Here is a 12,532-nt window from a genome sequence, read left to right as displayed (position 1 = left end):
ACTTCCTTAGCCACCTGGCCTCATTGGAACCTCACTGCGGGTATACCTCTGTTCTGACTTCTTAACAGCAGCATGCTTTGTGGAAAACGAGCACCTCTGCCTGAAACTTGCCATTGAAATAGAGCGAGATAATTTGAATGTTCCTGGGATGAGATGAGGATCTCTAGTGTTCCCTGGAGATCCTAAGGAGCTCAGGGTGAGATAGTGCCCTGGACCTGATCATGTGGCAGAGAATGAGGTTGAGGGGAAATTAGTGGAAATAATTTGAAGAAACAGAATTTTGTATGATGTGGAATGTGAATAAGCAGAGCTACTTAAAGAATTCTATCTATCTAGGGAAACATGGATACCACATTATTATGAAAATATTTGCAAATGCTATTGCATTTCAGGAATTCCCAAAATTTAACCATGCCCCTACTTTTCCCCACTCTGTAACCTGTAACTGCATCGCCTAACTTCTCTGAGAGCTGTGAGCCATCCTTGCCCCATGTTAGTGCTGCTTTTTCCTTCGTGGGATGCGGAGAGTATCAGGAATTGAACTCAGGGGCACTCAACCACTGAGCCACATTCCCAACTCTATTTTTTTATATTTTATTTAGAGATGGGGTCTCACTGAGTTTCTTAGTGCTTCGCTTTTGCTGAGGCTGACTTTGAACTTGTGATTCTCCTGACTCAGCCTCCCGAGGCGCTGGCAGTGCTGCTTTTTTTGATTGGTTCCTTGTGGCACAGAGAGAAGGGGTAGAAACTGGACCATGTTAAATGCACCTGATCCTCCACCTCTGCTTCCTGCTTGACTAGGGAGGTAGAGACCTGCTGGGGATTAGTGTACTATTCACAGTGTGAAATGGGGCACTAATAGGTATATCTTCTCAGTGACAGATTTGAAAAATATCAACCACCCAAACAAGACTAAATTATAAGTTGAGAACTTCAATATAACATTTTAGAATTATATAATTTTATAATTTTCTTTTTTCTTCACAGCAGTTGATAAAGTACACTGTATAGAAATGTTATCTGCACAATGCTTCTACATAGTCCAGGCCCAGAAAACTGAGATTTTATTGTTCCATGTACTGCCCTTGAGTACATGCAGTACATGTGTTTTTTTGGTCCTTGTCCTGATGTCTTGTTCTACACCTCATTTCCACTATATTAAAAGGCAAAGTATAAAGACATTATTATTTGTATGGTACTTACATTTAAGACTCTAGGAATAATACATTAGTTTGCATCCAGAGTGCTGAATAAACATTGTTAACCTCTAGGCAGTAGACATGTAGTAGGAAAGTATGAATTATGCAGAGTAAATTGAGCTGTTTTTTTAACTTTAGAAGAAATGCTATATATGAATAATTTAATTAGAATAATTCATTTGTATTTTATCATTTAGCATAAAAGCTCTAATCATTTTTAAATGCTAATTATTCTTACTGTATTCCCACAAAAGTAATCTTCTTAGTATAGTTCAGAAAATTCAGAATGAACTGGACATGGTGGTGCATGCTTACAATCCCAGCTACTTGGGAAGTTGAGGCAAGAGTATCACGCGTTCAAAGCCAGCCTCAGCAACTTAGTGAGGCCCTAAGCAACTTAAGGAGACCCCCATTTCAAAATAAAAAATAAGGGGTTGGGGATGTGGCTCAAGTGGTAGCGCGCTTGCCTGGCATGCGTGTGGCCTGGGTTCGATCCTCAGCACCACATACAAATAAAGATGTTGGGTCTGCCGAAAACTAAAAAATAAATATTAAAATTCCCTCTCTCTCTCTTTAAAAAAATAAATAAAAAATAAAAATAAATAAAAAATAAAAAGGGCTGGGGATATGGCTCAGTGGTTAAGCACCCCTGGGTTCAGTCCCCGGTAAGGAAGGAAGGAAGGAAGGGAGGGAGGGAGGGAGGGATGAGGGAAGGAAGGGAGGGAGGACACAGAATGACTCAACTTTGTTGCTTTTCAGATTTGAGACCCTAGTATATATGTGCCAGGCTCTGTAGACAATCTTGTCTAATCACTGTGTCCCCAAAATATATACAGACATTCTTTGACTTACAATGGGGTTTCATCCTGATTAACCCACCATAAATTGAAAACATTGTAAGTGAGAGAGTGTCATATAGCATATCACCAGCCTAGGAAAAGATCAAAATTCCATTGGGGTTAGTACTGAATGCATATTGCTTTCACATCATCATAAAATTGAAAATTCTGAATCAGGGATTGTCTCTCATAGTCTCATGACTATGATTCAAGATAGAACCAAGGAGAGGCCTGTTTAGAGAACAAAGAAGGAAATGTCATGGGCTTCAGAGGAGGCAGAAAGCCATCAGGTAGGGAAGTGAGTGAGGGTTTGTGAAGGGGATGGCATCAGGGTAGTCTTTAAAGGATAGACTGTCATCAGCTCCAGGTTGGCAAAGTTGCTCACAGGTAGTGGTAAGAAACTCTACAGGTGTGGGTGTGAGGAGCTGTGGCCAAGAGCTAAGGTAAATACAGTGGCACAATGTCCCTTAGTCTGATTGGAAACAAATAGGAATTAAAGTGAGGTAAACTGGGAGAAAAGGATGATAATTCTAATGACAGCCTGCACCTGCAACATAGATAATTTGTCTGATGCCAGACACTATATGAAGTGCTCTATATGCAGAAACTCTTTCAATCTGGAAAAGTGAGTCGGGTCTACTTTTGTTGATGGTCCTTCCTAAGAGAGCTGGTTTATCAGAGGCTTTGATGAAACACTCAAGAAGACAGAAAGCAGGGATAACACTCAAGAGACTGAGAGTCATTCTCTGCAAGAAATGACAGGGACCTGAATTGTTCCAGCATGAACATAAGTGAAAACACAATTGGGTGGGTTGGAATCCATTCATTTTAAACTCTATAACAATCTCTGCAAACTCATGTATTTTCTAATTCAATACAGTAAAGTAGAATCTAGGTGACCTTTCTTTTGTCCTGGGTTCTTCACTGAGATGTGGGAACTGAGCTTCTATAAGCCTAAGCATTGTCACATTATCCGAGATGGAAACCTGAAGGCCACAGCTTCTTCCTTCTCTTTCATGTTCTGCAATGAGATTGTTGACTTCCTATCATGGACTAAGGCATCTCCGAAAAGCTTGTATTCCTTGAATGTTCTGTTTTAAGCTCCTGTGAAATACTAATCCCAGTATTAACCATCTTGCAGATTCCATCGTGATTGGATTTTGGGTTGGCCTTGCAGTCTTCGTGATTTTCATGTTTTTTGTGCTGACCTTGCTGACCAAGACAGGCGCCCCACACCAAGAGTAAGTCTGTAATGTCCGTTCACTCCAGAGGGACCTAAAGAAGCAGAATCTAGTACCATGCTGGGTTTGCTTCCAGGGGGTGTAAGAAGGGGGTTGGCTATGGACTTTCTACTATGAGGTGGGATCCCACTTTCCTCTGGCTGTGGCCTCTGCCTGCTCCTTTGCATTCTTACCATTGGTCTTTGTTGACTGAACACAATCAATAACCAGAGGCTTCTTCAAAGGCCATTTTCCCAGAGCACAGAGAAGGATGATGAAGAGAGTAGAGGGAGTCCTGGGAGAGTAAATGGAAGTATTTTCACACAAATCCTAACATGTTTATATTTGGTGTCTATTCCTCACTGCCCGGCAGCAACACTCTTTTATGATTGTGTCTTGTCACATAGTTTTTGGCAAGTTCTTTATTTCTTCAGCCTGCACTGGAATTGTAATAAATGCCAGGGCAAAAGGAACAATTCTGCCTATCCCTCAGCTATCCCTAGACACCAGGGGTTGGAAAAATCCTCTACACAACAAACATTTTAAATGAAAGGAAAATAATCAGTGAGGAATAGAGACAGAGCATGTCTCCACCCTCAGCCTCCCGGGTTGGTGTTCTCCAAGGTGGCACACACCCCTTCCTCTCGCTGCTTATCATTGGTCGGAACTAGCCACGCCCACCTGACTGCCCCTGGTAGGGTGGTCTTGCTTTGTTTTTTAAAGAGAAGAAAATCAGGTATCTGGGACCACAGGGTCCTCAGAGCAGACCTCAGAGTGGGAAAGACTGTTAGAAACCTGACTGTTAAGCTTTTAAGCCTAAGAAACAGCTTTGACTAGGATCAGTTTTCCTTTGGAATAATTTCTGTTGTGAAAGGAAAAAAAAAAAAAAGCTCTCATCTGGATACTTTATATAGACAGAGAGGATAAAGAACCAGTCCTCTTGCTTTTCAGCGGAGGAGTCATTTGCTCTGAATTCTGAATGCTGCCTTGTTAGAGCATTATAGCTCCATTATCATAAATCTGCCAGGTAGAGAGTGATGGGAAATGTCTGGATTACATTTTGATGTGGAATATTTTGGAGTTCTTAAAAATTTATCAAGCCTTAACCATTGTATATCTCAAATACCCTCCTTTTGTAGCCTTTGCAATGTGCCCCTCATCTAGGTAGGGGTATTATTAATTTAGGGGTGAGTACAGGATTGCTCCTTACTTTTTAAAAATGGGAATCACATTTTATCTCAAATTGTCATTTACTTGAATACAGTGCTCCCTTAAAGGATGGGTATATCCAACTAGAGCTAATAGCAAGAAAATGTCAGTGGTGAAAAGCTTTGATAATGGTCTTGGCCCTAAGACTAGCTGGTAAAGTGCATATGTACTGAGTGGTTGTCCCAGAAGTCCTGATATCCCAAGATGTCTTCCACTGTGAACAGGTAGAAAGTCTGATGCCTTTATATACCTGGCTCCATCTGTAAACCTTTGTTCAGGAGTGGCTTTTAATTCCCTATCAATTAAGCAGTGTTTACTGAGTGCACAGCTACAGCTTGCTCAGGGCTATGCTGAGGGTAGTTCTAAGGTGGTAGAATCTTCCCTGTTCTGTATAGACTGACATATCCCTGGTAAGTTAGCACTCCATGAAAGCAACCAAAACCCCTTTTATACAACAGTTCATTCAGCACCTCTCTTAGGGATTATGACTAGCCTAAAGCACTAACTACAGACTTTGGCTCCATAAATTTTGATAGTTATTATTACTTTCTCACAGAAAGTATTATTCTTAGTAGGTCTCTGTTTAGCTTGCATGTCTTCCAGGAAATACCAAGTGTTCCAAAGCTGATTTGCATTTGATTTTCATGAGTGGGTGGAATAGTCCTCAGCATGAAAAGACTCAGCATTAGCAGCAAGCACTTTATCCATAAACACCCTTATAAATCTGGACGATCCCTAGGGAAATAACTCAGAACATTACCTGTGTTGTCCCTCTGCAGATGGGACTAAGGGTAGTCTATCCTCCTCATTTTACTGGTCTTTCCATCACAGAAAGACAAACTGGGGGTTTGCTGTGCCTTTCATAGAAGTCAGGGCTTTGGGCAAACCCACAGATACTGTTGCAGGAGACAGATGAGGCAAAACACCAAATAGGAACAGGATGCAGGTTTATTTAGCTATAGCCAGGTTCGGAGGGCAAAGCTATTGCTGTAACCAATCAATCCCCCTGAATTCCGAGTTCAGGTAGTTTCAGAACTTTATTCCCAGTGTATAAGGGGAGGGACTCAGAAGTTCACAGTCTGCAGAGGTTCACATAAAAGCAGCTTTTTCTTTCACTATTCTGAGCAAGTTAACCCATCAAGGACAGTGTCTGAGAAGGGGAGAGCTTCTTCTCCCCTTTCTTCCCTCCCCTTGTCAGCTGTTACCATGGAGCCTAATTGGTAACTTTTCTTGTCTTAGAAATGTAGACATCTCTGTGAAGCCCCAGCTCAAGGCTAGAGGCCTTGTTAAAGGATCTGTCTTTTTTTTTTTTAATTACACTTTGCATTTGCAAACACACTTCTCAAACTACTATACTGGATAAATACTTGTGACAAACTAGTAAGCAGGCATTTAGCACCTGGAGTGCTGATTTTTTCCAGGCCAGGGCCAAGTAAAATAGAACAACAGGAAAATAGAAAATTTACTACATTGAACTCTTTTGTAGAGACTCTTTAGCTGATAGTCCTAAAATCAATTATGGTGAAGATTTCTGGAGAAACTTAGTTAAGATTTTTCTGTGGAGAAGGGAGTGCCACTACAATACAGCTATTCAGTTCACAATCTTTCCTAAAGCATGGATTGAGGTCTAAATACTACAAGGTGCTTGAAGGATACAAAGATGAGCCTAATATGCATGTCACTATATAGGAGAGAAAAGACCATATACATAGCTGTGACTCAAGACAGAAAATAAGGCATTCTGTGAGAGAAGGTCAGGAAAGTATGGCAGGAACACAGAGGATGGACATATTCCTTCCTGTTGAGAGATCACAGTCTCCATGGAGGCAGGGACTTTGGAGTTGAATCCTGAAGAAGGAATTTGATTTTGACAAAGGAGTGGGTTGGTCTGTTAGGTAGAAGGATAGCACAAGCAGAGGCACACCGAAGGGCCATCAGTTCCCATGTGACTGGACCTTAGGGTTAGCTAGGGACTGGTAGAAGTAGACAAGGGGATAAGAGAGTGGGAAGTCAGGAATATCAGGCAAAAGAGATTGGGGAGTTGATGAAAGTTTGTGTGTGGGAAGGCAGGCCAAGGAGAGTAATGACAATCACTATGCAGATACTAGAGGATTTAATGGATCTTCTTGTGAGTTACTTTCTGTTCAGGTTTAGAAAATTCCACATGTGCAAAGAATACACAGTGCAGTCCATGGTGAGAAGAAAAGGCCAAGAGTCAGAACAGTGTGAACAGTCTTTGTTCTGGCTGGGGTAGCTCAGTGATCTTGAAGTCAGTAAGTTAAGTCCAAATTGAAAATGTAGAGTACAAATTCACAAAACAAATCAGTAAAAAAAAAATGGATTTAGGTTTCTATCAAAATAAACAGGAGTGGTTTTTAAACCTTAGGAAGATACAGGAGAACTTCCTGTAACACAGTAGTTAGATCTCAATTTCATGACGACATAATATAGAATGGGTAAGTAAAGGAAACTGGCAGAAGTAAAGGTATTGACATTTTTAGTGAGTCTCAATTTTCTAAGAAATATTGTTCATGTGTTTTTCTTTTATTATGCAAAATAGTGGAATTTATGCTGTACTCACACACGCACTTAATGTAATTTGATCAATCCCATTTCCCAGTGATTCTCTATTTCTCTTACCCCCTCTTTCTTCTAATTTGCTTGCTCTATTCAACTGATTTCCCTTCTATTATTATTATTATTATTATTTTAATTAGTGCAATATAATTATATGCAAACACAAGATTCATTGTGGTATATTCATACATGGATATAGCATGATTTGGTAGATTTTGTTCTCCAGTTCTTCCCCATGCCCTCCCCTTCTTCCTTCCTATTTCCTTTCTCTACTCTGATGATCTACTTTCTGTTTCTGAGATCCTCTTTAGCTTCTACAAATGAGAGAAAATATTTGACCTTTGACTTTCTGATTTGGCTTATTTCTCTTAGTATGATATTCTCCAGTTCCATCTGTTTACTAGCAAATAACATAATTTCATTCTTTTTTTATTGCTAAGTAAAAGGCATATATATATATATATATATATATATATATATATATATCCCGTTTTCTTTATTCATTCATCTGTTAATGGGTATCTGGGATGGTTTTATAGCTTGCCTATTGAGAACTGTGTTACTATAAACACTGGTATGCATACATCAGTATAGTATGCTGATGTTAGTTCTTTTGGGTAAATACTAAGGTTTGGGATAGCTGAGTCATATGTTGGTTCCATTCTGAGTTTTGGGGGGTCTCACCATACTGCTTTCCAAAGTAGTTGTACTAATTTTTGCAGTTCCATCAACAATGTATATCTTTTCCTCTTCATCCTTTCCAAATGTTATTTGCATACTTGATGATCGACATTCTAACTGAAGAGATGAAATCTCAGTGTAGTTTTTATTTGCATTTCCCTGATTGCTGAGCAACTTGAACATTTTTCATGTATCTGTTGATAGTTTGTATTTCTTCTTTTGAGAAATATCTGTTTTGATCAATTGCCCATTTGTTGATTGGGTTATTTGATTTTCTGGTGTTTTGGGGGGTTCTTTATATATTATGGATATTAATCCCCTGCTGGAAAAATAGCTGTCAAAGATCTTCTCTCATTCTGTAATTGCTCTCTTCATGCTTTTAATTATTATCTTTGCTGTAATTTAATACCTTCCCACTTATTGATTCTTGGTTTTATTTCTTAAGTTTTAGGAGTCTTATTGAAGAAGTCAGTGCCTGCACCATAATGTTGGAGTATTGATCCTATGTTTTCTTCTAGTAGTTGCAGTTTCCAGTGTAATTCTGAGGTCTTCGACCACTTAGAGTTGATTGTTTTACAGGGTGAGAAAAATTTAGTTTCATTCTTTTACATAAGGCTATCCAGTTTTCCCAGTGCAGTTAGTTAAGAAGGCTATTTTTTCTCCAGTCTGTGATTTGGTCACTTCTGTGATGGATCAGATGACTATATCTATGTGTATTTGTCACTGTGTCTTCTAGTCCGTTCATCTTTATGTTTGTTTTTATGCCAATACCATGCTGTTTTTGTTTCTGTAGTTCTGTAGTATAATTTGAGATTGAGTACTGTGATGCCTCCACCATTGCTCTTTTTGCTCAGAATCACTTTGGCTATGCTGGGTCTTTTGTTCTTCCACATGGCTTTTAGGACTCTTTTTTTTTTTTTTTTTAGTTCTGTGAAGAATGTCATTGGTATTTTGATGAGGATTGCATTGAATCTATAGATCACTTTTGGCAATACTTCATATTCATTTCTTAATTGTAGTTATCAGTTGCTAGCCAGTTGACATCCCTACATTTCTTATTCTTATTCATATCATGGGTTCTGGAGTGCACAGTTGGGGTCAATCATCTCTCCTAGGTTCATCTGCTACTGTTTTAAACCTTAACTGTGCATGCCCTTGAATTTATTTCCAACCTCATAGAAGCTGTAGAAGAGGTATCCTGTCAATACAAGGGTTGCTTGGCTTTTAAGATCTCTTCATGACTGATGCATTCAGTCATTCATTTAACAAAAGTGTTTAGAGCACCTACTATATGCCTAGTGTTGTCCTGGGTACCGTTTGACATAGGTAAGAAACATAGTGCCTGCCCTCAAGAATGTACAATCTTGGTTAGGGTGACAGAGAAGTAAAGAAATGGGCATGATACAGAGAGAAACATCCTAACCTAGACTGGGAGAATCAGGGAAGGCTTCTTACAGGAGACGACACCATAGATCATTCATGAAGGGCCAAGAGGAATTAGGCATGTGTGTTCCATTCTAGTAATGGTAGAAGACCTTGTTGCAGAATAATCTTACAGATATCAATTATAGGATATGGGCAAAATATGAAAATCAACCATTGAAAGGTATTAAAGAATGAACATACATAGACCAAAACTGAAGGGCTTTCAGCTGTTCAAAGAAGGAAACTGATTTAGCTTATGTCTGTGTTTATGTGATTTTCTACTCAAAACTTTTAAATGCTCCAGCATGGTCTGTCTCTCCATACACTTAGGCCTTCTCTAATATACTTTTGTAATGTTTTGAAATTTTCAGTATACAGGTCTTGAACACATTTTGTTAAATTTATTCCTAGGTGTTCTATTTATTATGCCAATGTGAATGGAATATTTTTTTCATTTTCTTATGTTTGTTACTAGAAATATAATGAATTTTCTATAAGGGCAATTGAAAGGAAAATATTTTTTAGTTACTGGATAAACAGGTACAGGTACAACATATCAGCAAATGAATCTTGACCCCATATTCAACATGGTTCATGTCCCCAAAGTAAAAGATCCTAGGACCATGCTAATAGAACTTTCCACAGTGATGAGATGTGCATTCTATGCTGTCCAGTTAGGTGGTCACTGGCCACTTGTGAATGTTGAATAGCTTCAATGTAAGTAATATGACTGAGAAACTAAATGTTCAATTATATTTAATTTGAATTCATTTAAATAGTCATATAGGTAGTGGCTACTGTATGGCATAGCACAGTTGTAGAAAACATAAAACATCTTTGTGACTTTAGGACAGGCAGTTAGTTCTTAGAGAAGATATAAAAAGCACTAACATAAAAGAGGAATTGAAAAATTGCACTTATTGAAATTTAGAACTCTTCTCATCAAAAGACATCTTTGAGAAAATGAAAATGCAAAGTCACAGGTTAAGAGAAAATGCTTTTAATATGTATATGTAACAAAGAATTTGTATTCAGAATACATTACAAAACTTTTACAAATCAATAATAAAAAATATTTCAGTTTTTAGAGTGGGCAAAAGATTTGTACAGACGTTCAGAAAAGGTAATTTATTGGTTTTATTATACATCAGAGACATGCATGTTTAAATCACAATGAAATGCCATTTCATTTCCATTAGAATGATTAACATTAGAAAGACTAACAATGGCCAGACTTGGCAGAAATGTGGAACAACAGTAATTTTCATACATTTTGGTGAGAATCTAAACTGTAACAACAACTTTGAAAAACTCTTTATAGTTTCTTGTAAAGTTAAACATACATTTACCATGTAGTTTAGTAATTCTACTCTTTGGAATTTATTCAAGAGCAATAAAAACCATATATTCTTTTTATTTATTTATTTGTTTGTTTGTTTTAATTAGCTAAACATGATAGTAGAACACATGGAACATAACTTCTCATTCCTTTGGCTGTATATGGCGCTGAGTCACACCAGTAATATATATGTATGTAATGTCTGTAATAATGTCTGTCTCATTCTACTATCCTTCCTTCCCATTCCTACTGCCCCCCCCTCCCCTCACTCCCCTCTGCACATTCCAGAGTTCCTTTGTTCCCCCCCTGTACTATGGATCAGTATATGCTTCTCGGAGAAAACATTCAGTTTATGGTTTTTGGGATTGACTTATTTCACTTAGCATGATATTCTCTAGTTCCATTCATTTACCTGCAAATGCCATAATTTCATTCTTCTTTAAGGCTGAGTAATATTTCATTGTGTATATGTACCACATTTATTTATCCATTCATCTGTGGAAGGGCATCTAGGTTTGTTCCATAGTTTGTTTATTGTGAATTGAGCTGCTATAAACATTGATGTAGCTGCATCACTGTAGTATGCTGGTTTGAAGTCCTTTGGGTATAAACTGAGGAGTGGGATAGCTGGGTCAAATGATCTTGAAGACACTTTCCAATAGTGTGCATGGCTTTATTGACAACTACTCCAAGCTGGAAATAACCTAAATGACCTTCAATGGAGAATGCATAAACAGATAGTAGTATATTTATACAATGGAAAACTACTCAGGAGGAAAAAGCACAGGTTATTGTCACATGCAACAACAGGAATGGATCTTAGAAACATTATATCCAGGCACAAAATACTATACATTTATTATTTCATTTATATGAATTTCAAGAATAGACTAAACTAATCTGTGGTGATAAATATCAAAACATTACCTATAAGAGGTGGAAGTTGACTGGAAATTCAAGAATTAGACAAAATTAGTCAGTGGAGTAGAAGTCAGAATATTGTTACCTGAGGGGTGGAAATTGAATGTAAGAAATATTCTATGTCTTGATTGGGATAGTGGTTAAACGGGTATATATATTAATAGAAAAACTCATTGAATTTATTTTATACTTAAAATAGTACCCAGTGGTGGCATAGTAACTGAATTGAACCAAGTAGTGTTCATGGCCATAGTTTTTCTATATACAATAGTTCCTCTTATCTATGGGGCATGTGTTTTGCTAAGTTTTGAATAATACTAAACACTGTGTATATTGTTTTTCATATGCATACATACCTACAATAAAGCTTCATTTATAAATTAAGCATGGATTAACAACAAAATAGTAGAATACAATACAATAGTGCAAGCTGAGATATGCATAAAGCAGTATAAACTAGGCACTCCTATCTCTTGTGGAGTTCTCGAGTCTCTATCTTTCAGTCAACCCTTAACTGAGTCATGCTTTAATCAGAGACCTTTACCAGGATGTCAGAGCAATAAAAGACTCACAGTCCCTGTGGCAAAACTGACTGCTGAGTTGTGCTAAAACAAATATTCTGAGGTTCTCCAACCACCTATGCTTAAACCTGGGGATAGATCTGTTGGAATGAGTACCAACTCATGGGACCTCGCATGGCATTTCTGTCCCAAAGAAATGCAGGGAACAATTATAATACTATACTGTAATAAAAGTCATGAGGATGTGTGTATTCTCATTTTCTCTTCTTCAGCTGCCTCAAGTCAGGTAGCATCCAAAACATGGATACACTGGATAAAGGAATGATCATGTCCTTCAGAGCAGGGCTATGTGAAATTTCATCATGCTTCTTAGAATGACATTTTACAACTTATGGATTGTTTATGTCTGGAAATTTCCATCAATATTTTCAGACCTCAGGTAACTGAAACCATATAAGGTGATTTTGCAGATGAGAGATATTAATGACCCCTTTAGTTTATCAGTTAATGAAAAAAAGAGAAGGAAGATGTACTTATTATTTAACATTTACCACACTAAGAGTACAGAGATGAACTTTTCTCTGTTCTGGGAGGGGGCGGA

At 37.9% G+C, this 12,532-nt stretch overlaps 1 protein-coding gene across 2 annotated transcripts in view; it reads left to right on the top strand.

Annotated features, from left to right (window-relative positions):
- Positions 1-12,532, top strand: part of Mrap2 (melanocortin 2 receptor accessory protein 2) — a 47,581-nt gene that overhangs the window by 31,847 nt on the left and 3,202 nt on the right. For both annotated transcript variants that reach the window (XM_046431975.2, XM_046431971.2), the window contains exon 3: positions 3,180-3,279. In XM_046431975.2, coding sequence (XP_046287931.1) covers positions 3,180-3,279 — 100 coding nt within the window. The remainder of the gene's footprint in view (positions 1-3,179; positions 3,280-12,532) is intronic.

The sequence above is a fragment of the Marmota monax genome, unplaced genomic scaffold (genome assembly GCF_021218885.2).
Source record: "Marmota monax isolate L192 unplaced genomic scaffold, Marmota_monax_Labrador192_F-V1.1 WCK01_AAM20220418_F8-fsc00013, whole genome shotgun sequence".
NCBI lineage: Eukaryota > Metazoa > Chordata > Mammalia > Rodentia > Sciuridae > Marmota > Marmota monax.
This window is presented reverse-complemented; position numbering and strand designations above follow the sequence as displayed.